Source organism: Aquarana catesbeiana, linkage group LG03, assembly GCF_042186555.1.
Source record: "Aquarana catesbeiana isolate 2022-GZ linkage group LG03, ASM4218655v1, whole genome shotgun sequence".
Classification (NCBI taxonomy): domain Eukaryota; kingdom Metazoa; phylum Chordata; class Amphibia; order Anura; family Ranidae; genus Aquarana; species Aquarana catesbeiana.
The window spans coordinates 587,072,060-587,098,916 of record NC_133326.1 but is presented as its reverse complement, the minus strand read 5'-3'; the positions used below and the strand labels follow the sequence as shown (position 1 = coordinate 587,098,916).

The following is a 26,857-nucleotide window of genomic DNA, read 5'->3' as shown; positions in this document are numbered from 1 at the left end:
CATTTTTTTTACACAAAGTTGTCTATTTTTAAGATATTTCTAACACAAAGCATGTACAAAGCAAAAATGACACCCCAAAATGAGTTCCGCTACTCCTGAGTATGGCGATACCACATGTGTGAGACTTTTACACAGCCTGGCCATATACAAAGGCCCAACATTAAAGTAGCACTTTCAGGCGTTCTACAAGCATAAATTGCACATATCCTTTCTCAACCACCTATTACACTTTTGAAGGCCCTGGAGCACTAGGACAATGCAATTGTCCACAAAATGACCCCATTTTGGAAAGCAAACACCCCAACGCATAATGAGTCTTTTGAACGGTTCATTTTTTTCCAGAATTTTTGGAAAATGTGGGAAAAAAAATGAAAATGCATTCTTTTTACACAAAGTTGTCCCTTTTTATAAGATATTTCTAACACGTACCATGTACATAGCAAAAAGGACACCCCAAAATACATTCTGCTACTCCTCCTGAGTATGGCGATACCACATGTTTGAGACTTTTACACAGCCTGGCCACATACAGAGGCCCGACATTCTAGCAGCATTGACACATGTCATTTTCTGACTACCGATCACATTTTTGAAGGCCCTTCGTATTTCTAACACAGCAGGTACATACCAAATAACAAAAGATTACCTGTGGTTTTAGAAGTGCAGTGGTCCACAGAGGAGAGCATCAGTCCAAGCAGCAGGCAGGAATGAGGTCAGCGACAGCAAAAGCAATCATACAGGCAGCAGGCAGGAATACTGTCCATAGTTCGTACAGGCAGAGATACTGTCAGCACAGCCAAAGCACAGGTCCAGGTAGCAGGCAGAGGTGTCCTGGCAGAAATACTGTCCAAAGTCAGTAGAGGCAGCAGGCAGATATGTGGTCAACACAGCCAAAGTATTGGTCCAAGCAGCAGGAAGAAACATGGTCCATAATGTCATGGGTCATTACAGGCAGCAATTCGGTCAGCACAGCCAAAGTATTGGTACAGGCAGCAGGAAGGACCATCAAGCTTAGGGCCAGGGGTAGAGGCTTCTCCCACCCAAATCGCTTTGAAGCCTCCGGGCAACTAGACCCTGTTCTGGGAGCACAGAAAACGAAAAACTGTTTTTCTCTACTCAGAACGCTATTCTGAAGCCCCTCACATATGTGAGACCCCTGTGTACTGAAGTAGATGGCCAAAAGATCAGTCCAATTGGCAGGCAAAAACATGGTCGATTTTAACAGGCCAAGGTCGGTGCACGTTAAAGTCAGAAACATGGTTTAAATCGGCAAGCAAAGATATCGTCGGTAAACAGGCCAGGGTCAGTTAATTAACATGGTAGCAGGCAAATGGGGAAATGGCAGTCTGTTAATAATAATAAGGGGAACTAATATTGGATGGATGTATGATAATTTTTGAAGCAATCTCCGATGCACAGGCCAGGTTGGGAGGGACATTGGGGACAATAATAGCTGGTATCTATTCTTACTCCTCCTCTGCTGCATACATGGCATTTCTTTTGGCGTCTTCTTCCAGATTCTGTGGGGGGAATGTGATAGGGAAAGTGTTGCTCGTGAAGTCGACTCGCGCTATCAGAGCGAATGCTTACTGGGGTGGGACCTTGTTGGTAAATGAGGGCAGTGACGATATCTTCAATATACTTCAGGTAGGTGATTTGTTGGTTTTGAGTTGCTTTTTGGTAGCAGACAAACACATTAAAAAGGGCCATGTGAAACGCAACTTTCTTGTACCAATAACGGGACTTTCTGGTTGATAAATAGGGCTGTAGCATCTGATCGTTTAAATCCACCCCCCCCCATGTACATATTATAATCGTGGACACATTCGGGCTTTACAATGGGGCCGCCTCTTCTTTGGATCTCCACCACGGTGACATTGTGGATGGTAGAGAGGATGTGGACATCTTTCTTGTCCCTCCACTTCATGGCCAACACCTCCTCGTTCCTCATGAATGCCGATTCTCCCTTTTGCAATTTTTTTATTTTTTTTTTTTGTCAACAAATTTTGTGGAAATCCCTTCCGTTTTTTTTTTTTTTTTTTTAAGTACCGCAGGCCAGGGTTTTTTTTTTACTATAAAGGTGACGAAAAAGGGGCAGACTGGTATAATAGTTGTCCACATATAAATGGTATCCTTTGTCGAATAGGGGGTATGCCAGCTCCCAGACAATTTTACCACTGGTTCCAATATATGTGGGGCAATCATGGGGCTGGAGCTGGGAGTCTTTGCCTTCGTAAATCCGGAATGTGAAGACCTATCCAGTGGCTCGATCGCATAATTTATTTAATTTCAGTGAAAGTGGCAACTCCTGCGCTGTCAGAAAAGGCCTATGCTAAAGGACACTGCTGCAACACCTGTATGACTGATCCAAACAGACAAAATAAGCGTAAATATAGAAGGTGGTAGTTGCGCTGTGACACAGGGGAAAAACTTGTGTGCTAGTGTGATACTAGCCCATACTCACTTGGACTCATTTAATGTTTCATTATTTTTATATATATATTTATTTTGTGTTATTTTTTTGCAGCGTTTTTCACTTATACTAGCACTTTCACTCATCTATTTATGAGCTTTATGCTTGCTTGGCATATGTACCCACTGTATTGATTTATTATTGCTATATACACTTATTTTGTGTTATACTTATGCCAGCATTTGTATATTTACTTATATTTTCATTTATCTAGCATTTACGAGCCCTTATGCTTGTTTGGCTTATACATTTTGGCCATCTCTTTCACCTCTCTATGTACTTTATTTAGTCTCATCCACTCTCACCCCCCCCTTTTTTCTCCTCTATATTTACGCTTATTTAATTTTAGCCCATACCTGGCTCTCTTGCTTGGTATATACTGCTTGAAGTGCAGTTGGCCAGTGAAATGCATGAGGGACTCGTCCACACAAATTTTTTGGTCTGGGATAAAAACGTCTCTAAATCGCTGGGAAAAGGAATTTATTAGGGGGCGTATCTTGTACAATTTGTCATGGTTGGGATGATCTCGGGGAGGGCACTGTGAATTGTCACTGAAGTGGAGAAAACGCATAATCATGTCGTATCTTGTCCTGGACATGACAGCGGAATATATGGGCATGTGGTGGATGAGGTTGGTGGACCAATATGCATGGACTTCGTTCTTTTTTGTAAGCCCCATATTAAACATAAGGCCCATGTTCGGCGTCGCCACTGGAACATGCGGGCATAGGAAGAATTGGGGTTGGCAGCAATAAATTGGGAAGCATACAGGTTAGTTTGATCCACCATATTCTGCAGCAAATCTTGTGGGAAAAATAAACAAAAATAATCAAATTGAGAAAAATTTGTAGTGTCGGGCTGCACACCTGGCTGTGCAGTGAAAGGGGGGATGATAGTGGATCCTGAGTTGGCAGGCAACCATAAGGGGTTTACCAGGGCATCGGGAAGGTAGGACTGGGGCTGGGTTCTTCGTGTTGGGCGTGTGATTCCAGTACTTGTACTGGGCTCCTCTTCCTGGGGTCTGGCGCTGCTGGTGGTGGACAGATCTCCTGATCTCGGTCCTGATCTCGGTCCTGATCTCGGTCCTGATCTCGGTCCTGATCTCGGTCCTGATCTCGGTCCTGATCTCGGTCCTGATCTCGGTCCTGATCTCGGTCCTGATCTCATTCTTTTGGGAGGGACGGTTTCCTCCGAGGACTCGGGCTCCGATCCACTATCCTCCACTGGCTCATAGTCCGAACCAGAATCGGATGATGGGAGCTCCCCGCTGCTCTCATCATCCGACATGGTAAGAAGGGCATATGCCTCCTCAGGTGTGTAAACCCTTTGCGACATTATGGTAGTGCTTTTTGGCGGGCCTATATAATGGTACTGCTGGTGGTGGTGGTGGTACCGATGGCGGTACAGGTAGTGGTACGTGTGGTGGTGGCGGTACTGGTAGCAGGCCTGTGTGGTGGTATAGATGGTGGGCCTGATGGCGGTACTGGCGGTGTTACAGATGTCGGTACTGGTAGCCTGTGTGGCGGTACCGATGGTGGGCCTGATGGCAGGACTGGCGGTGGTACCGATGGTGTTACTGGTAGCCTGTGTGGTGTTACCAATGGCGGTACTGATAGCGGTGGGCCTGTGACAGATGGGCTGATTGATTGGCTGATTGATCAGATGGGCTGATTGACAGATGGGCTGGGCTGTGTAACAGGTCCTCTTTATGGGGGGGGGGGGGGGTCGTGTTGTGCACTGTGGTACAGATAACACACTAACAGTCAATCTCACTTACTGATCCCTGCTCTCTCCTCACATGATCGGTGTGTGAGGAGAGAGCAGAGATCAGATGGTAACTGCTCCTCTGTGTTTACATTTGTGACCGGCTATGATTGGACACAGCCGGTCACGTGGTAAACAGCCAATTTCATTGGCTGTTTACCTTGATCAGGGAAGCGTTGTGTCCAAGGGACACCCGCCTTCCTCGATCCCTGCCCTGCACTCCTCCGGCGGCGTGCACGATGCGCACCGCCGAGTTTGTTATGACATGTGTTTGGCTGTGACATTGATACAGCCGATCACGTGGTAAACAGCCAAATTCACTGGCTGTTTACCGTGATCGGGGAAGCGCTGTGTCCGAGGGACACATGCCGTCCCCGATTGCCGCGCTGCGAGCCCCCGCGGGCGTGCGCCAGGGGGTTATCCTGCTGAACATCATATGATGCCCAGTCAGGATAACACAACCACCGCCCGGCCGTCATCTGCTATGGGCCAGGCGGGAAGTGGTTAATGAATTAAAAAAAAAAAACTAAACAGTAAAGTTAGCCCATTTTTTTTTTTTTTTCATTCAAAAGTTTTGATTACCTGTTTTTGTGTATTTAATATTTTAAGATATAGTTTTTTTTTTTTTTTTTAAATCTAAATTATACATACAAGTGAACTGATTGGAGGTTTGTTTTGTTTAATAAATGTTTCAAAGGGTGTGAATACTTTTTCAAGGCACTGTAAGGTCACATATGCTAATAGAGGGGTACCTTGTAAATTTGACAAGGTATGGGGTGGGTGGGTGGCTTCCCTGCTTAGTGTTGGATTAAATTGTGAGATTTTGTCAGTTAAACATTACTATATTGTTTCTTACTGGGGAATTTGATTTCTTGAGTTCTTACCATCTCTAACTAATATATTGATAAATAAGGGGCTACTGCGGAGTGTATTGCTGGCTTGTATATGTGATCTTGTAGAGAGGTCCTCTTCTTTTTTTTTTTTTTTTTTTTTTTTCCTAATGTTGTATTGCATTGTTTCCTATTGTTTACGTAGTTCACGTTTAATTGTACGACTACAGTTTTGGTATTCTGCGCCTGCAGTTAGTTTTTTTGTATTTTTTAACTTGTATGTATATGCAAAAATTTTATGTGGCAAATGGTGGCTGCATCCGAAGTCCGTGTTATATAAAAAAAAATTAAAAATGTACGTACATATTCCAAACAAGTATTTTAAAGCAGATCTTCACCCTCTTTAATAAGCATTTCCCATGTTAATGCTAATGCCCTGTTCTTTCATGTTTTGACATTGCCTTTTTTTTTTTGTGTATAAATACCTTTTTTGGCAAAATAAAAATATTCCTGCCCCATCCGGTCATACTGACGCAGGCATGGCATGGTTTTTTTCCTGCATGCTGCTGCTTTTATGCGCTTTCAAAAAACGTGGGCCCTAAAAGAAGTCTATGGGAAATTGTAGGTAGCCCACTTGAAAACCGCAGGCACACTGCTCTGCACCCAAGCTGCAGCGTGGCATGTGAAACAGTGTCTATAGTCTGGGAACAGGTGCCCTTTAAGGTGGCATTTTTAGCATAGCAATGTCAGAGGAAAAGGCTGCTAGCCAGGTTAGGAATTTTGTTGCAGTACATGCCTGGAGGATAGACATTCATTTATATGAGTATCGGAGAAAAGATGTTTTGCCAGTTAGATTGTTTCCTTTCATTCAGCCAGCATCTGCGTAGCATCAGAGCTTCACCCATATGTCCATATATGTCCTACTGCCTCTTACTGCTTCTACATTTCACAACTACACTTGTCTGCAAAACAATACATCCAGTGTTCTCCTTTTTCTAGTGATGATATTTATATTCCGGGGGACGCCTTTCAAAACACCCCCTTCCTCCATTGCTGAGGTCCATTGAGGCTGGTTTTACCAAGGCAGAGGTTCTACCATCCTGCATGCTTGGCATGTGGAACTAGTTTTCTGTGGCTACTTTCTTTGCATTATTGAAAAGAAAACTCCTAGAGGTGCTGAACCTCTCCTTTGATTACAGAACTCACATGGTATTTTCATTACCTAGTCCTTGGACCTTTTTTTAGCACTTCTCTCTTTTAAACTTCGCCAGTTTTAGTAAATCAACCCCAAGTGTGTGTGAGAACATCAGCGACTGTCAGATTTGTATGCAGCACCAATTTTTGACCATTGCTGTCCACGAGTAATTGCTCGTTGGAACGGTTATATGCAGATAGAGCCTCTGACCTCACCTGGATGCAGACAGACTTTGTCCATAGATGGCCTTTCTGCGGAGATCCTGGGCGCGCACAAACTGTCCGCAGCTGATTGGCCAGCTTTTATGTGGCAAGAGGTGTGCATCCAAAGTCCGTGTTTAGCCGCCTCTGAAGACCACCCCTAGATACCCATGCAGCATTTATTTAGTCATTAAAAAGAAATGATTAAAGCCCATCATAACTTTGAGTGCCAATTCACACAGGGGCAACACGACTTCAGCGCGACTTTGCAAGGCGACTACAGCACGACTTCAGCGCGACTTTAAGCAACTTACAACGTGACTTCAGGTCACCTCCAGTACAGGAGACTTTGGCTGTGGCCAATCACAGAATAATCAGCTCTCTGGGAGGGAGGGGTTTGCCTGGGTAAACTAATTTCTTTTCCTGTAAAGTCACTTCAATATAGATGGAGATCTGACTTGGAGGCGACTTCCATTGAATTCTATGGTTACAGGTCGCCTAGAAGTCGCCTTGAAGTAGTACAGGAACCTTTTCTGAAGTCGGAGTGACTTCAGTAGTGTACATTAAGACGGCTCTCATCGACTATAATGCAATTCCCAATGTCAAGCGACTTGGGGCGACTTGAGGGCTGACAAGTCGGATCCCAAGTCGTTGTAGTGTGAACCGACCCTCAGTTTAAATACACAAAATATTGTATATTTTCAAAGTGCATTAAAACAAAACGTTTACAAAATGTTTGCTTTATTTAGAAGGCAAGCCAATACCGAGTAGAAAAACCTCTCCTCTACCACCATGCTGCAGAGAGAGAGGTTCCTTCTCTGCTATTGAAGCTGTATTTTCTCTGAGACACCCCAGCTGGTTCAGAGATACAGCTCCTTAACTGGCAGGGGGTGTGAGCTTTGCTGATTGCAGTTATAGGTCTGATTCGGCAGGGGCCATGTCATGCCTCTGCAGAGAGACCACTGCTTCCAGTTTTGTTCTTGGTCATTCTTGGATGCTTCTTGCTGTGTGTTTGGGTTATTATTTTGTTGGAGGACTTATGACCTGTGACTGAGAGCTTTCTCCTACTGGGCAGTATGTTTCACTTCAGAATACCTTTTTTATAGTCTTAGGATTTCAATTATGGCCTGGGCAGGTTCAAGGCATCCTATGCCAAGCGCATCAAGACAGCCCAAAAACGTAACCAAGCCTCTTCTGTGTTTCATAGAAGGTGCCGTGTTCTTCTTTTTTTTTTTTTTTTTTGAAAGCTTAATTTTCCTTTTGTCTCTGAACATAGAACTGATGTGACTTGCCAGAACGCTCTAGTTTTGTGTCATCTATCCAAAGTACATAATCTCAGAAGCATTGTGGTTCTCAAAATGCACTTTAGCAAATTCCATCCAGTCTGGCTTGTTTTTCTTTCACCAGTAGAGTCCATCTGCGTCTTCTTTCTTTGAGCCCACTGTCACTCAAATATTGACCAATGGTGTGTTCAGACATTTGTCCCTTTTTGACCTCAGACTTTAGCTTGTATATCTTTGGAGGTTTTCCTTGGCTGTTTGTCTACTATTCACACTATCCTTCTGTTCTATCTGGAACTGATTTCCTCTTGCTGATAGGTCTGCGGAGGTTGGCTACACTTCCCATGAACCTTAAACTACTTAATAATAAATGACCCTGTATTCACCAGAATATTGAGTTGTTTCGAGATGACCTTTCATTCACACGAGGCGGACTCCGTTTCCACGGAGCCCGCCTCGGGTCCGCCGGCTCTGCAGGAGATCTCTCCGTTGATCTCCGCTGAGCCAGCGGATGACAGGTCCCTCTCTGCTCACTGAGCGGGGAGGGGCTTGTCAGGCGCCGCTGCTGCCTATGGAGGGATCAGATGAAAACGGACAGCATGTCCGTTTTCATCAGATCTTATCCGATCCGCCAGCGATGGATCTGGACGTAGGGCCATCTGTCTGCTTTTAGCGGATCAGATAGGGTCAGATGTCAGCGGACATGTCTCCGCTGACATCCGTCGCTCCATAGGCTAACATGGATCGCCCGTTCAGGTCCGCCGTCAAAACTGACAGGCGGACCTGAACGGTCCGATCGTGTGAAAGGGGCCTAACTTGCTGGTCTTTAATTTTTCATTCTTAAACGACTCCTTTTGCTTTCTCTGGTCCATGTTCAATGTGCACACATGATACCAAATGGAAGAGTGACCACTTTTTTCCATTTTAAATAGGATGACTGATTACAAGATAAAAGACGTGATACTAATTAGAGGGAAAAGAGCTGGTCATACATGGATTAGATTTTCATTTATTATTATTATTATTCAGGATTTTGTATAGCGCCAACAGTTTACGCAGCGCTTTACAATATAAATATTTGAACGTTCATACGGGAATTCTGAAGAATCATTCGTCAGAACATTCTTTGTTGAAATCTGCTAGTTTTGTTCAAAAGCCCTTAAAGTGGCTCTAAAGCCTCAAGGTTTTTTTTTACCTTGCGATCTCTGCATTAAAGCAGAACTAAACCCCCTATGGTTTTCGACCCAGGAAACTGCCACCTTGGCCTCTTTTTGACCTTCAACTGCCTTAATATTGTGCTAGGGCTGAAACAACTAATCGATTAATCGACAACTAATCGATTATGAAATTAATCGATTACTATTTTCATAATCGATTAATCGGCCTATAACATAATGGGGTTAAAAAAAAAACTAAAATGAGCTCTTTATAGTACAAATAGAGCAAATAATCTCTACTGTAAATAAATTAAATAAATACATTTAGTTGGTCTACCTGACCGTGGTTTGGTTTCAACAGAACCCCTCATTTTCCACTTCTTGATTAGAGTTTGAACACTGCTGATTGGCATTCTCAATTCCTTGGATATCTTTTTATATCTCTTTCCTGTTTTTTTTTACAGTTCAACTACCTTTTCCCGCAGATCCTTTGACAATTCGATTTTGACCCCACTAACAATTAGAAAATTGAACGAACGTTCTTAAAATGACATTTTTTGTCATTTGTCGGGGAAGACATTGTTTGTTTTTTTTAAAATAAAAAATAGATCTCTGAGTCTGATGATATTTACCAGATTCACCCTTTAATAGTATATACAGTATATCTCCTCTAATAGTATATACACAGTATACCTCCTCTAATAGTATATACAGTATATCTCCTCTAATAGTATATACACAGTATACCTCCTCTAATAGTATATACACAGTATACCTCCTCTAATAGTATATACACAGTATACCTCCTCTAATAGTATATACACAGTATACCTCCTCTAATAGTATGTACAGAATATCTCTTCTGTCTGTTATTCTCAGAGTGGATTAGATATTTTGCTCCCTAACCATATAGTTGGTTACTTATATTCACCACTGCATAGAGATATTTAAGAATAAATTGCCTTTTTTTTAAACTTTACATATTAACTAAATTATACACCACGCTTTTTTTTTAAAGTTATTAACTGATTAATCGATCGAAACAATAATTGGCCAACTAATCGATTATGACAATAATCGTTAGTTGCAGCCCTATATTGTGCATGTGATCAGTTCTGACAAAAGCCATTTGATGGTTTGACAGTTTGGTTGATCGTACAAGAAAATGTGACATGCCAGGAATATAACTGCTTTTTGAAATTGTTAAATTGATGTGTTTACTTCCACTTTAAGATAAAAAAACCTTTTGTGTCCAGAATCCCCCCCAGTACTTGAGCCTGATTTTGATCCAGGTCTGTGCCCGATATTGGCGACTCTCTCCTGCTTTCTCCCTCCTCACTAGGCAGATTGGCAGCCGAAGACATTGGCTCCTGCTGCTATCAATCAAATCCTATGATGGAGTTGGGGGTGGGGCAAATCCCCGCTGTCTGTGACTATAGTCGTAAGCAGGGGGCTCGGGAGCGAGCCCACACAAGTGCTCTCCCCAGAAAATGCTCGATATTGAGAAGACTGGTGGAGTTGGAAGCACCGGTGGGGGACCTGAGAAGAGGAGGATCAGGACTGCTCTGTGCAAAAACCACTGCACAGAACAGGTAAGTGTAACCTGTTTATTTGTAAACCATTTATTTTATTTTAATTGTTTTATCAAGTTTTTTTCCAGACCTGATATTTGAATGGAATCCCAGACATTTTACATAGGATTCATCACAATCTGTATGCATTTTCCTGAACAAAACCGCATTCACAGTTAGAATTTTGTTTGAGGAAAATGTTTCCATTCTGCGCCTTCAAATTTTCTGATCACTACGTTTGAAAATGAATGTCATTTAACCCCAATAACAATTAGGGAATTGAATGCGCATTCCAAAAATGAAACACTATTGGTATATGACTAGTTTTAGTTTGGAATTTTACTATGATCCAATGATATACAATCTAGAGGTACCAACAAAAATATCCAGACCATTGTAGAATTGTATTTTTCTTTTCACACTTCATTTGATTTACTCTTGCATACCAAAGGCACGCAGGCATACATAAGACAATTGCTTTTAATTTAATTGCTTTTCCTGAGACATGGAGCATTGTTTCTATAAACTGTAAGGTTACCAACAAATGTGTCTGTTTATTTCCGCTGTATATGCAACTATTACCGGGAGCAGTGTTACTCCACCTTTTATTGTCAAGGCACCCTTTAAGCCTCATGCACACAGGACATTTAAAAAATGCCAGTGCTGCTGCCAGGAAAACCAGTTTTTAAACACACTGTTAGCCACGTTTTTGAATAGCGTTTATGGACTTTTTATCTGCGTGTTTTTTTTTTTTTTTGTTTTTTTTTTTGTTTGTTTTTTTTTTGGGGGGGGGGGGGGGCATTTATTCAATATAAAACTCCCTATAATGTAAAAACGCCAAATGTGGCTAAACACCTGTTACAGCGTTTAGCATAATTTTGTTTTTTTCTACTGCCCCTAAACGCTTAAGCCTCCAAATGCCTCTGAAAGTTTGTGTGCATGGACATAGGCTAATATGGAGGGGTATTTAGAGACAGTTAAAAAAAAAAAAAAAAAAAAAGTCAGATGCTCCTAACAGCTGTAAAAATGTCTTTTGTGCATGAGCCCTTAGAGCTCTCCACAATCTCGGGGGACACCAAGAGGTGCGGCCAAGTGCACAGCCTTCTTTACACATTCCCGTGTATCGCATTTTTCAGTGGTCTGCCCTGGGTGTGTGAAACCAGAAGAAAAAAGATGCTGGCACAATTTTTAAAATCGTGCCATGCCAAAATGCATGGTACTATGGTACCATGCATTTTAGCAGGCACAAATACATGTGTATTTCCTAAATGTGTGGGGATGCCATTAGGAATTATTGGCACATGTGTGTGTGTCTACAAAAGGCAGCGTGTTTATGTGCAATGTGGGAAATGTGTGATTTCGCACATCATCTTAATGTGAATAAGACCTAAAAGCCGGTATTCGCGGCAGCAGTCAGTAGGTTGTGATGCAGAGTTGCCTTGTACCTGTAGAAATCAATGAGCAGTATGTACTGACAGGATAGGGCCGTGTACAGTGGTAGGCAGTCATTGTCAGTCGGTGAGCAGGAGCCTCTCTCCCTCTGCCACTCATTGCATTACTGGAGATGAAGGGAGACTTGCAGGGCTGCTCTCTGCTCCTTTATCTTCATCTACTGGATTAGCCATAGCAGCCACCTGTGCCAGGCTGACTGCCTGGAGAGAGTTTGGGGGAGGAAAGCGCCAGTCAGCCCCCGACAACCTGTATCTCCCTTTCAGCTGTGGAGGCAAGTGAGGGCAACCAAGGAAGGATGCTGGATGTGCGAGTGAGGGCAACCAATGACGTCATCGGTTTTCAGGATGCAGGTGGGCAGTTACCTGCTAGTAAAAAATACACCAGGCTGACATTGCAGTTAAAAGCAAGGCTTGACCCGGCAGTGAAAAATGTTTGTTTATTTTGCCGCAGCACCCCTGAGAACTCTTTACGGCACTCCAGTTGAGAGAGGCTGACCTAGAGTGTAGCTTTAAAGTTTATCTATGGTCACAATGTAAAATTGTATATTCCTTTCCACATTGAATTTAAAGTGGAGGTCCTCCCACCGCTGCAAAAATTAAAAGCCAGCAGTTGCACATACTGCAGATACTGTCTTTTAATAGGACACTTAGTCCAGCAATGTCAGCACCGCAGCTGTCGGGTGCTGCCGCTGCCATTGCGGGTAAGGGAATCCGGCAGTGTAGCCTTACGGCTTCACGCCAGGAACCCTACTGCGTATGCGCTCCTCCACCGCTCCTCCGAGCCAAGATGTCAACACCCGCAGCTGTGGCTCCCGGAAGTGGGAGCAGGATACCAGTCAAAGGACAGGTTTTTCCCCCTCCCCCCGAAAAGGTGCCAAATGTGGCACTGGAGGGGGGGACGACAAATGAGCGGGAGTTCAACTTTTGGGTGGAACTCCGCTTTAAGGTGTTTCTAGCCGCCTCCTCTCAGTCTGAATAATCTTGAAGTTTGTAAATGTACTTTGTGAAGATCCCACACATTTACTTTCTTGAATTCTGTGACATGTTTTCACTATACCCTGTGAGTAGGCATTGCTGTGGCACACATTTCACAGAACCTGCCTTCTTAACTACAGAGGTGATAAAGGGAGGAGGCAGTCGGTTCAGGAATCACAGCTTGCAGGGAGAAGGTACCATGGGATATGTAGTCCTTGGGCATTGAAAGTGAACAGTAGAGGAGAAGCTGCAAGGCATGCTGGGAATTCAGGAAGTTGTGGAAAGAGATGGCTAGCAGACAGGCAGAACTCGCAACATGAAAGGAGATTTTTTTTCAAGTAAGCTTATATTGGATTGTCAAAAATAAACTGTTGGGTTGAATTTTTATTAACCACTTGCTGACCACAATACGTATATTATTTGTTGCGGTCTGGAAGTGGTTTACTAGGATTATGGCTGGAGATATCAGCCATAATCCCGGTACCGTTTTTTCTTTCTCCTTTTTTTTTTTTTTTTCAGCGACCTTCACTGGTGTTTCTCGGGCTTACCCTTTCCGTCGATTTCGCCCGCAAAGCAATCCCGCGGCCAGCTGTTCCATAGGCGATCAAAGAGTTAACGCTCTGTTTGACGCTATGGACTTGGAGGACAGCAGCAACGTCTGGCTCAGGCTGGAAGAAAATATAATTTATTTATTTTTTTTTTTAGGTAAAGAAGAGATTTGGGGTCCTTTTGACCCCAGATCTCTCCGTAAAGAAGATGGATGTTTATATTCCTTGTAATAATAGGAATAAAAGTGATTAAAGGGATAGTGTAAAAAATAAAACGTAAAATATATAATAATAATAAAAAAAATTAACGCACCCCCTTCCCTTCGTGCTCCCGCGCAGAAGCGAGTGAATACGTAAGGAACACTTGCATATGTAAATGGTATTCGAACCACACATGTGAGGTATTGCCGAGAACGTTAGAGCGAGAGCAATAATGCTGGTGCTAGACATACTCTGTAACTCTTAACGGGTAACCTGTAAAGGCGTTTAAAGCGTTGCCTATGGAGATTTTTAAGTACCATAGTTTGTCGTCATTCCATGAGCGTGTGCAATTTTAAAGCTTCACATGTTTACTCTTTGTAACATCTTTCACATTATACATAAAAATTGGGGTAACTTTTTTTTTTTTTTCTTCTTCACTAAAGTGTATTTTTTTCCAAAAAATTGCTTTTGCAAAACCACTGATCACTGAGTGATCCTTGAGCAATGAGCAATTTCTGCCTCCCAGATAAGTTCCTACTGACACTTTTTTTTTTTTTTTTTTGTCTTTTTTTAGTCATCTGTAAGGGGGTAATTCTTCCCAATGACCTCAAGTGTAAGGAGCATTCTTCCCACTGACCATCACACTAATGTATTATGAGTTGTAGATAGTCATTTTTTTTTAGCAGGGGTTCCCTGCGACCATTAAGTTATTTCAAGGGTTCCTCTGTGTTGAGAAAAGCTGTTCTAAAATGAAGGTGTATACTGTGACCATAGAACTCCTTTTAAATAGAGGAGCTGCTTGCAGCAACCGGACACGTTCTAGCTGATATTTGGGGGCTAAGCATGAAAATGAAGCAGATACTTTTCCCTCTTTTTTATGATTATCTTTTTAAAATGAGGTGTATTGTTTTGTTGATGTAGGGGTGCTGAGAATCCTCAGTGACTTCTTGTCTTTGTGTTTTTGTCATATACTTTTACATCATTATGCTTAAGCAGCTGGCAAATCCTCTAGAGACAATTGTAGCAGTCATTAGTCATCAGAATTAGCCGTTTTTTACTTTCACAGTTACAAATGAACCACACTGGCTTCCTATAACTCCCTGTAATCTGCCATAATTAGTGACATAATGGCAAGGCTTCTAAAGCTGGGAGGTGCAGTCAGTTACATGGAGCTGTATGGTTTGTCCAATATTCATCAGCTCTCGTCTTCAGTATCCTAAGATAGATCTCATCTCCTGGAGGTGGATTGCTCCCAAGTGATATATTCTACTTTCCTAAGCTGGGTAAAAGTTTTGAGAATTACACAAATATACATTTTTCACAAAGTCTGGTGCCTGTTTTTATGATGGGATTTGCATGTACTCCAGAATGTTATGAAGAGTGATCAGATGAATTGCAATTAATTGCAAAGTCCCTGTTTGCCATAAAAAAAAAACTTAATCCCATAAACACAGTTCCGCTGCATCTGTGAAGTCCAGCTAGCGCCAGGAGCGTCTCCTACAGTTGATTCAGCTGCGGAATCGGGGCACTGTCAGTATAGAGCTTGCTCAGGAATGCCAGCAGGTAGGTGTTGGTGCATCTGCATGCACAGTGAGGCGAAGACTTTTGGAGGATGACCTGGTATCTAGAAGGGCATCAAAGAAGCCACTTCTCTCCAGGCAAAACATCAGGGACAGACTTGATATTCTGCAAAAGGTACAGGGATTGGACTGCTGAGGACTGGGGTAGAGAAGTTACGACTAAAATCCTTAGGAAAATTTGTATGAAATTTCTCCAAATATTTGAATGTCGTTCAAGATTTAGTTTTGCTTTTATAATTCCATTTGATGAATGGACTTTACCAAATGAAAGCCACATACCCTGTTAGGAATTTGAACATTTGAGCAAAATTTTCCATCCTGCTTTCAAATTCTCATCTCACTGCAATAGAAAACTAATGTTGATTGGATCTTACTAAGGCTCCATATGCACAGAACTCTCAAAAAAGTAGTCCTGGACGTCGGATTGTTGGCAGGAAAATGCTGCTTTAAAAATGCGATTTTATCCGTGTTTTTCCTTGGCGTCAATGCGCATTTAGCCGCGCTGGCTTTTAGCAGCGTTTCTCTGCCTCTATTCAAAATCATTGATTTCCTACGGGAGCCCATTGATTTGAATAGAAGTCGCAACCAGAAGTCGGATCATGATGATCCGACTTGCGGTGTGACTTGTGTGCTGAGGATGAAGGGGAACCCCACCAAAATGAAAAATCCCCCCCCCCCCCCTCGGACAATACCAGACCCTTTTGGTCTGGTATGGATTTTAAGGGGAACCCCATGGCCAAAAAAATTCCATCCCCCCCCCCCCCCCCCCCCCCTAAGATCCATACCAAACCTTTACCCAAGCACGCAGCCCGGCAGGTCAGGATGGGGGGGACGGACGAGCGAGCGCCCCCCCCCCAACTATACCAGGCCCCATACCCTCATCATGGGGGGGTGGGGGGGGGGGGGGTGCTCCCAAAGCACCATGTGCCCATGTTGATGAGGACAAGGACCTCTTCCCGACAACCCTGGTCGGTGGTTTCGGAGTCTGCGGGCGGTGTGCTTATCAGAATCTGGAAGCTCCCTTTAAGAAGGGGGGGCCCCCAGATCCTGGCCCCCCACCCTATGTGAATGAGTATGGGGTACATCTTACCCCTACCCATTCACCTAAAAAAAAAAAAAAAAAAAAAAAAAAAAAAAAGTGTAAAAAATAGTGCACAGGTTTTTAAAGTGTTTTTTATTAAGGCAGCTCCAATGTCTCTTCCGATTTTCCCCTCCTCCCTGCGCTGTCTTCTTGCTCTTTTGCCGCTGTCTTCTCCCTCTGTTCTTCTTCCAATGTTGACTCGATGCGATCTCAGTGCATTGCTGGGTCCGCCATGTGCAATGACTTGTAGTGGCATGGGGCGGGGCCACCCGCTGACATCATCTGGAGGCCCGCCTCTTTGTGATGTCAACACCCAGGAAATGATGGGACTATGACATCACAAGGAGGCGGGGCCTCTAGATGACGTCAGCAGGTGGCCTTGCCCCATGCCAATATAAGTCATTGCACATGGCGGACCCAGCCTTACACAGGGAGATCGCTTCGAGTCAATGTCGGAAGAACAACAGCTGGAGAAGACAGTGGCAAGAAGACGATGGAGAGGGGAGAAGAAATCGGATACACCGGAGCTGCCATTACTAAAATACTTTAAAAACCTGTTTACTGTTTATTTTTTTACACTTTTTTTTTTTTTTTTTTGGTGAATGGGTAGGGGTACAATGTACCCCATACTCATTCACATAGGGTGGGGGTCGGGATATGGGGGCCCCCTTCTTAAAAGGGGCTTCCAGATTCCGATAAGGCCCTGACAACCACTGGCCAGGGTTGTCGGGAAGAGGCCCTTATCCTCATCAACATGGGGACAAGGTGCTTTGGGGTGGGGGGCTCAGGGGCCCCCCCCCGCCAGAAGGAACCAACACCCATGTTGAGGGCATGTGGCCTGGTATGGTCCAGGAGAGGGGGGCGCTCATTCATCCCCCCCCCCCCCCCCCATCCTGACCTGCTGGGCTGTGTGCTTGTATAAGGGTTTGGTATGGATTTTGCAATGCCATTTTTTTGGAGGCGTGGGGGTTCCTCCCCTTAAAATCCATAGCAGACCAAAGAATCTGGTATCGTCTGGAGTGGGGGGGGGGGGCCATGGCAATTTTTTATCTATTTATTTATTTATTTTCATTTTGGCGGGGGTTCCCCTTTATCCTCAGCACACAAGTCGGATCATCATGATCTGACTTCTGGTGCAACTTCTATTCAAATTAATGGGCTCCCATAGGAAGCCATTGATTTTTGAATAGAGACAGTGAAACGCTTAAGGAGACTTAATGCTCTGTTTACAGCGTTAACCCTCGTTTAACAGCTTTTACCGGAATCTGATATTTTCAGGACTGCTCTTGAACGTGATTTTAGGGCGTTCAGACAACAGCCCATAAACGTTCCTGCTGATAAACGTCCAAAAACGTCCATGTGTGCATATGGTGATATGTGTTGTTTTACTTTTCTTTTAGTATGAGTAATGTCATCATTGCTTTCTTCCAGAGCCAACTATATACATACCAATGTAGAAACACACACAAATGCATGTGAATGAAAGCCGACACGGTACACCTAGAAGATCTTGTGTGCTTAGACAGTGTCTCGCATCATTTGACATTGTTCTTCCACTTGTCGGTTGCTGCATACATATGTAATCTCATGTAGCTTCCAGGAAGCATCAGGTGCAGGCCTGGAGGATTATAAGCAAATGTGGAGAGAAGGGGAGGGCTAGCCATTGGGGAAAAGGTTGTCACAGTAACCTGGCAGGGTTTTTCCCTGCAAACCGGGACTTCCAAGGTCAATGTGCAAATGACAGAAAATCATTACATTAACGTTTGTTTCTGGCAAGCCAACATTAGCATCAGTCATGCGATCTGTAACATAAAGTATATAAGCTCCTATTCACATATTGGGGGTATTTTAAATCTGGTAGTGGTAGTAAACCGCGGCTGCCTAAAGAAAAAGACAAAAACATGTAAGGCAATTGCATCGCATACTAGCACATTATGAAAGACTTGCCTTGGAACAAAGCCTTCCTGCAGCGAGCTGTCACCGCTGAGAGGGCTGACATCTTGCCCCGGTCTTGCCCCGGTCTTTCTTCTGGGTTCGTGTGCTCCGGCTATGTGATTGGTTGGAGCCATGATGACGTCACTCCTGTGCAATCGCGCGGGAGCCCTCGGTTCCGGCACGAAGCTCTGAAGGTCCGGCAAGGTATGCCGGACCTTCAGAGCGCATGCGCTAGTGATGTAACTGGCTGCATCCATGGTGACCATCTCCTAAACGGTGCACATTCATTTTACCTACAGGTAAGCCGCCTTTATTATAGGCTTACCTGTAGGTAAAAATCACTAAGCGGGCTTTACTACCGCTTTAAAGTAGGATTTGGCATCATATATATTTTTCATGTTTAGTCTGTGCATGCCCTTGCTGCTCACCATACGCCTCCTGACAGTGCATTTATCTATTTTTCTCTCCAGAATGGAGGCACCATCTTTGTTTAGGGTAACGTCCAGGGTGATATGCTGGCTTAAAGGGGTTGTTAAAGTTTGTGGTTTGTTATTTAAAAAAAAAAACATGTTATACTTGCCTCCTCTGTGCAAGGGTTTTGCACAGAGTGGCCCCAATCCTCCTCTTCTGGGGTTACTCAGCGGCGATCTTGGCTCCTCCCCGCATCGAGTGTCCCCTCGGAGATCCGCATTCCAAGGGGTTACTCTTGCGGGCGTTGGGTAAGTAAAAGGAGGGAGGGGGGGGGCTCTGGGGGGCTGCATTAAGGTGAAAAACCTCGAGGGTTTACATCCTCTTTAAACCGGCCATAGATGGCGTGTCTTTCTTTCCTGCATCCACGGGTCGCCGGAAAGAAAATCGATTCCCTCATGAACAGGGTCAGTGTTGATTGTGTCATCCCTCCCGCAGAGCTATTGTGTTTACCCAACATAAGGAGCCATCCCAGCCAGGAGAACACAGTGATTATTGCTATTGGCTATAGCCGCTGGCTGTAATCGTATGAAAAATCCAGCGATCAACTTGGGTACATTCAGCCTGCCCATACCCATGGGTCAAATATCAGCCAGTCCCTGCTGAACTGGCCAAGATTTCAAAAGTTTATAGCCAACTTTAGTGATGATATTAATGTAAATCACAGAGCCAGTGCACTAGTTGGCAGTAGTCACCAGTGTCTGGCACAGCTCCCATGCTGCAGCCTCTAACCTTGTGAGTAAGGCTGGCCATACCTGGGTCAAATTCTGAACAAATTTTCTTTCGAAAATCAGAATTTTTGTGCGTTTTGTGATCCGATGGCACCACCATTGATTTCAATTTTACCTCGTGGTCCTACAGAAAATTTTCGTGGCCGGAAATGTTCTTTTCTTGCAGTGAATTTATTTTATTTTTTTTCGATTTTTATATTTCTCGCACGATTCTCCCATCATTTGTTAGAAAATCGTTTGGACATGTTTGTTTTTAAAAAAAATTTCAATCAATCAAATTCGAAGGCCACCACGAAAATCGGCCATTGCTGTGGCCCACTAATGGTGCGAAATTCAAACGAAAATTCTTAGTTGCGATTTTCGAAAGAAAATTCTTTCGGAATTCGACCTATGTATGGCCAAGCTAATGTTAGTGTGAACACAAGGGAGAGGAGACAGAAAACTTTGCAGCAAACTAATGACCTCTCAGGCCAGGCAAAATCACTTGATTAGAGCTCAATGACTGCTTGTAATGATAAAAGGTAGAGCTTTTTAAATAAAGTATACTGCTTCTGCATATTGTTGGTTTAAGAGATGTATTCTTGCAAAATTAGGATGTAAAATTTGGGGTAATAAACTCTCTTGTCTGTTAACCACTTCAATACCGCACACCGTCATATGACATCCTTGACTTTGTGTGGGAATATCTGAACATTTACAGGCATCATTCAGATATCATTATTTGCAGGCGGCGATTCTGTGCACGATAAGAACAATCATAGCGGCAGTTCCGCCGCTTGATCGTTCTTATAGGCGACAGGAGGGGACGCATATCTTCTCCGGGCTCTCGTGCCATCGGGGGCCCGGAGAAAGAATTGGACGCTGGATGACGACCACATGGTCACCAGTCATCTCTATGACCGTCGGAGGCCAGGGCGCGACGTTATGACGTCACGCCTGGACCCCGCATGTAAACAAAGCGGCTGTCAGCATGAGATCGGTGATTTTTTTTTTTTCTCGATCTAATGCTTTACAGCCTGGAGGAGAGATGCGGGGTCTTATTGACCCCGCATCTCTCAATAAAGAGGACCTGTCACGATAGATTCCTGTTACAAGGGATGTTTACATTCCTTGTATTAGGAATAAAAGTGATCAAAAAAAATTAACTGTAAAAAAAAGTGTACAAATAAAAAAAAATAAAGTAAAAAAAAAAAAAAAAAAATTTTAAAACACCCTGGTAGCTTGCAATCAGAAGCGAACACACATGTAAGTCCCGCCCACGTATGGTTTAAACGGCGTTCAAACCACACATGTGAGTTATCGCTGCATGCTTCAGAGCTAGAGCAACAATTCTAGCACTAGACTTTCTTCCGTAACTGTAAACTGGTAACCTGTAAAAATGTTTAAAGCGTTGCCTATGGAGATTTTTAAGTACCGAAGTTTGTCCCCATTCCATGAGTGTGCACAATTTTAAAGCATGACATGTTGGGTATCTATTTACTCTGCGTAACGTTATCTTTCACATTATACAAAAAAATTGGGCTAACTTTTATTTTTTAATTCATGAAACTGTTTTTTTTTTTTTTTTTTTTAAAAAAAGGCGTTTGAAAAATTATTGCACAAATATTGTGTAAGATAAAAAGTTGCAATGGCCACCATTTTATTCCCTAGGGTGTCTGCTAAAAAAAACATATATAATGTTTGGGGGTTCTGAGTAATTTTCTTGCAAAAAAATTAGGATTTTTTACATGTAGGAGAGGAGGGCCAGAATATGCCTGGTATTGAAGTGGTTAATATGACTGCCAATTTCTGGTATCTGTAGCTGTGCATGGAAAATTTTGAAAGTCACGAGTCGGAAATAACTTTGTCACCACGTTTTTGCAGTGAAACTTGAAACATTTTTGGAGCACCTACCTTCACAACTGTGTTACTAGCTTTGTAATAACTGCACCGGAATGTAATTGGCTTATTCTGTCTTTGAATTAAGTCATTCTATTGTCTATATCCAAAGGCCCTACTACTTGGCAATTGTGGATTTGGGCTTGTCAGGCCCAACTGGCTTGTGTCGGATCGCATTGGTTTGACACCTCTGAGATGTTTCACAGTTCATTGATAGATGCATTGGACCTGCTTTAAAGCCCCGTACTCACGATACAAAAATCAGACGAAAAATTTCATTCGACTAACGATCTGCCAATTTTCGTTAGTATGGTGCTTTCGACAGCTGATTCTGGTTTTTCGTCAGACAAAAGCTGGATGTGCAGTCTATAAAATTTTTGTCATACGTGAACTCAACGCCCGATTTTCAATTAACCACTTGCCGACCGCCGCACGCTGTTGTACGTCCTTTTTTTGGGGGACGGATATCGTTTTTATGGCAGCAGCTAGCTGCCATAACCCCGGTATCCCCGTTTTCGGCCGGCGGTCGGCTACAAGATAAAAGTGGTCTCTGCGGCGGATTCGCCGCAAGATCACTTTTATCGGTGGCGGGAGAGCCCCCCCCCCCTCCCACTGCGATACGGTGCCCTCCGCCGCTTACCGGAGCCGTCGGCAGCGGCGGAGGCGATCGCGTCTGTTGCCTAGCTGTGCATGGACACGAGTGAGGGGAAGATGGCGCCCACTCGTCTCCATGACACTGTAGGGCGGAAGCGACGTCAAAACGTCACTTCCGCCCATACGTCTTAAAGGCACATTTTTTTTTTTTTCAATGTCACTTTTTTAAATGACTTTTTTTTTTTTTTTTTTTATTGCATTTTAGTGTAACTATGAGATCTGAGGTCTCTTTGACCCCAGATCTCATATTTAAGAGGACCTGTCGTGCTTTTTTCTATTACAAGGGATGTTTACATTCCTTGTAATAGGAATAAAAGTGACGCAATTTTTTATTTTTTTTTAAAACAGTGTAAAAATAAAATCATGTAAAATAAATAAGAAAAATTAAAAAAAAAATATTTTTTTTTTTAAAACGCCCTGTCCCGACGAGCTCGCGCGCAGAAGCGAACGCATACGTGAGTAGCGCCCGCATATGAAAACGGTGGTCAAACCACACATGTGAGGTATCGCCGCAATCTGAGCAAGAGCAATAATTCTAGCCCTAGACCTCCTCTGTAATGCAAAGCATGCAACCTGTAGAATTTTTTTAAACGTCGCCTATGGAGATTTTTGAGGGTAAAAGTTTGACACCATTCCATGAGCGGGCGCAATTTTGAAGCATGACATGTTGTTGGGTATCAATTTACTCAGCGTAACATTATTTTTCACAATATAAAAAAAAATTGGGCTAACTTTGCTGTTGTCTTATTTTTTTATTCAAAAAAGTGAATTTTTTCTAAAAAAGCATGTTTGTAAGACCGCTGCGCAAACGGTGTGAAAAAAGTATTGAAATGACCACCATTTTATTCTCTAGGGTGTTGGAAAAAAACAATATATAATGTTTGGGGGTTCTAAGTAATTTTCTAGCAAAAAAAACTGTTTTAAACATGTAAACACCTAAATTCCAAAACGAGGCTGGTCCTTAAGTGGTTAATTAGTACGGTTATCGCATGAAAGAAATCGTAAGCGGAAGACTACGCATGCTCAGAAACGAAAGAATACATACAAAACTAGTCAACACGTTTCGTCACTTCTGAAGTTGTATTCTGTCGTACGAGAATTTTCGTATGGTGAGTAACCTCTTCACTTTCGACATGAGACTAGCATGCAACAAAAAATGGACTTGCTGTCATCCGAAAATCTGATCGTATTTACGAGGCTTTAGCAGGTTTAGAACCTGCCAACAAAAGTCCATTGATGCAGGCCAATATGCTTCTGGATTATTTTAAGCACCTGCAGAAAATCGCATCTTTGAATTACCTATGTTGTGTTGATTGCCAGTAAGAGGTTACAATAGCTCAAGAGTACAATTTTAGCCCTTCAGAATGTGACATTGGAGGACTGTGTACACAATTGCACTAAAATACAGGACCGTAAAGCAGATCTCTACCCTCAATTTCATGTTGCCTCCTCTCCACCCCCCGGCTGTACAAATAGGGTAATTTACCATTTTTTAAATAAAAAAGCTCTGGACCACCCCCCTTATGCATGTCACTCGCTTAGGTGCACGTTTCTCGCTGTGCCTTCTGGGATATGTGACGTACATATGGGCATAGTCCTTCACTGAGAAAGGAGCAGGGGGCGGGCCTAATGGCTCATCATCAGCAGAGCCGCCAGCTGACCCTGGAAGAGCTGGCAACTTCCTGATGACATCACGCAAAAAGATAGTGGCATGGGAGGGGGGGGGGGGGGCAGAAGAGAAGAGGATCTAAGCAGGACAATGCTGGAACTTCTGGGCAGGTGAGTATCTTAACTGTGAAAGATCCACAAACGGGTAAGCAGAGTTTTAAGAAAAAAATTGGGGGGGTGGAGGGAGTCTTCACTTATCTTGTGTGATCGCCATCACTGCTCTAGACAGTATAATCATATAAGCAGTCCATGTCTAACCTTGGCACTCCAGATGTTTTGAAACTACATTTCCCATGGTGCTCAACTACACTGCAGAGTGCATGAGCATAATGGGAAACGTAGTTCCAAAACATCTGGGGTGCCAAGATTCGCCATCACTGGTCTAGAGGGTAAGGATGGAGTTTGTAAGTAAACTATGCTGTGTTTTTTTTTTTCTTTCAGGAAATCGAACCTGACACCAAACTTGATGGAGAGACGGCATCTGACAGCGATAGTAAAACTGACCCTGCCAGTACTCAACAAGGCACGCCAACTGATGATACTCCAGAGGTCCTCAACAGGGCTTTATCAAGCCTGTCATCCAGGTTCTTTACTTTTTCTTTCATGGACACTTTATATAATAGAATGTCAGGGAAGGGCAAACTATTGCTGCGCTCAGGCACAAAAGCATTCATTTTGAATATTTTACTGCATAGCCACAAAGCATATGAAACCACTTCATGTGCAATAAACACCTTAGCAAACACAAATATTACTTTGTAAAAGTGACATCATCACTGTGTTGTACATTAATATCACTAAACGATCCAAATAACAACAAATAAAATAAAACTTATGGCACAACTAGAACATTTCACATTCATGTTGGATCCTTTGTAATACTAAAATGCTCCAAATAAAAAATATATTTTTGAGTTCTAACTTCTAACCACAAAATGTTTATGTAATAATCCCGAAATTTAAAGAGGGCTCTTTACAGTGGTCAGTGGAGAAATGCCTTCTTATATTTTTGGCCAATAAGAATGCCACCCTTAAAGTGGAGGTAAACTCCACTTTTGAGTTTGGTAGTAAAGGTCGCTTGGTGATTTTTACCCACAGGTAAGCCTATAATAAGGCTTACCTGTAGGCACAGTGAATGTCTCCTAAACTTTATTAGTATTATACAGAATTTATATAGCGCCAACAGTTTATGTAGCACTTTACAACTTGTGGGTAGACAGTACAAATCCAATACACTTTAATTCAGTAGGAATCAGAGGGCCCTGCTCCTTAGAGCTTACAATCTAAGAGGGAAGGTCAAGAGATACAAGAGGTAATAACTGTGGGTAATGTGCTGTTTGAGAAGATAAATGTACAGTTGTTAGGTGGGGGGCCAGATAGGCTTCTCTGAAGAGATGAGTTTTCAGGGATCATCTGAAAGTGGATAAAGTAGGAGAAAATCGGACAGATTGGGATAGAGCATTCCAGAGGATGGGAGAGGCTCTGGAGAAGTCCTGAAGGCAAGCATGGGATGAGGCGACAAGGGAGTTTGAGAGCGGGAGGTCTTGAGAGGAATGAAGAGAACCATTAGGTTGGTATTTTGAGACTAGGTTAGTGATGTAGCTGGGGGCCAGGTTGTGAATGGCTTTGTAGGTTATGGTTAGTATCTTGAATTTAATTCGGTGGCTAAATGGCAGCCAATGGAGGGATTGGCAGAGGTGTATAGCAGATGCTGAGTGGTTTGTGAGGTGGGTGAGCCTGGCAGCAGTGTTCATGATGGACTGAAGTGGGGATAGCCTATTTAGAGGTAAGCCAATGAGGAGGGAGTTGCAGTAGTCGAGGCGGGAGGTGACCAGGGAGTGGGTTAGAAGCTTGGAGATGTTGCAGAGATTGAGGCGGCAAATTTTGGATACCGATAGGATGTGGGACCGAAAGGTTAGTTCAGAGTCCAGGATTACACCTAGGACCTTGGCGTGGGGGGACAAGTTGATAGTTGAGCCGTTGATATTGACAGAGAAATCTGGGAAAGTGGCACCTGAGGGAGGAAATATCATGATCTCTGCACTGTTTAGGAGATATCACACTGCATGAAGCTGGTGACGTTAATGAGGCATGTGCTCTGAAGGGATGGCATTCCCATGCCGTACCTTCAGAGCTCCATGTCTAAGGCGAGGGCTTCCGTGCAAATGCGCGGGAATGACATTACCGCAGCCCCAGCCTTACAGTCATACAGCCAGAGACTGCAAACCCGGAAGCAAGACCGCATGAAGATGGCAGCACTGGGGATCCGCGACAGCGCTGTGTAGGAGGGATCCGCTTTATAGGTAAATCTGTCATAATGTGCTAGTATGCATTGCATACTAGTACATTATGACTTAGCCCTGCAGGGAGGCCCATTTTATCCTTATTGTAGTGGTGGTTTACAACTGCTTTAAGAACAGCTAATAAGATCATTGGAGGCATGCCACTGACCATGCCATGTGATGTTGTTCCAAAACCTTGCAGGCGTTATCTTATAAGAGGTCAGTTGCCACTGCTGGAGCAACCTCTAGTAACTTCTGGAGTAACCATGGCTGAGAATTGGTGAGACATGGGTTGATTTGCTAAAACTAGAGTGCAAAATCTGATGCAGCTCTGCATAGTATCGTGCATAAAAGACAGCGCCACCTACCTAATGTGCTAAGTGCTATAAACAATAAAGTTTACTAATTAATACTCCACAGCTGCTGTACACTTCCATTGATTTCACCTCACCATATAATGTATAAAATAAAATAAAATGTATAAGTGCAGCTCTATTGATCTATCATGTGAAAATATCCAATGTTATCAAATTATATTCAAATCAATCTATATAATAATGTGTTCAATTAGGCCCCTTTCACACATGCGGACCGTATGTCCGTATTTCATCCATCCGTTTTCGGATGAAATACGAACATACATGCATCCCTATGGGATAGCGGGTGTCAGCGGATGTACATCCGCTAACACCCGATGTCGTCAGCCTCCGCTCTCGTCCGATTCTGCGGACGGAAGAAAATCCTATTTTTCTATCCGTCTGCAGAGCGGATCGGAGGAACACGGACAGACGGTCCGTGTTCCTCCGATCCCCCATAGGGGAGAGCGGAGATCTGACAGGGCGGTCCCTGCACAGTGTGCGGGTCCCGCCCTGTCATCTGCCTGCTCAGCTGGGGAAAGCGGAGCGATCCCCGCTGAGCAGCGGATAAACACGGGG

The 26,857-nt window shown here is 43.4% G+C and overlaps 1 protein-coding gene across 1 annotated transcript in view; it reads left to right on the top strand.

Annotated features, from left to right (window-relative positions):
* Window positions 1-26,857, top strand: part of CDS2 (CDP-diacylglycerol synthase 2) — a 117,003-nt gene that overhangs the window by 32,433 nt on the left and 57,713 nt on the right. Inside the window, exon 2 of the mRNA XM_073622035.1 lies at window positions 24,082-24,224. Within this exon, the coding sequence (XP_073478136.1) occupies window positions 24,082-24,224 (143 nt within the window). The remainder of the gene's footprint in view (window positions 1-24,081; window positions 24,225-26,857) is intronic.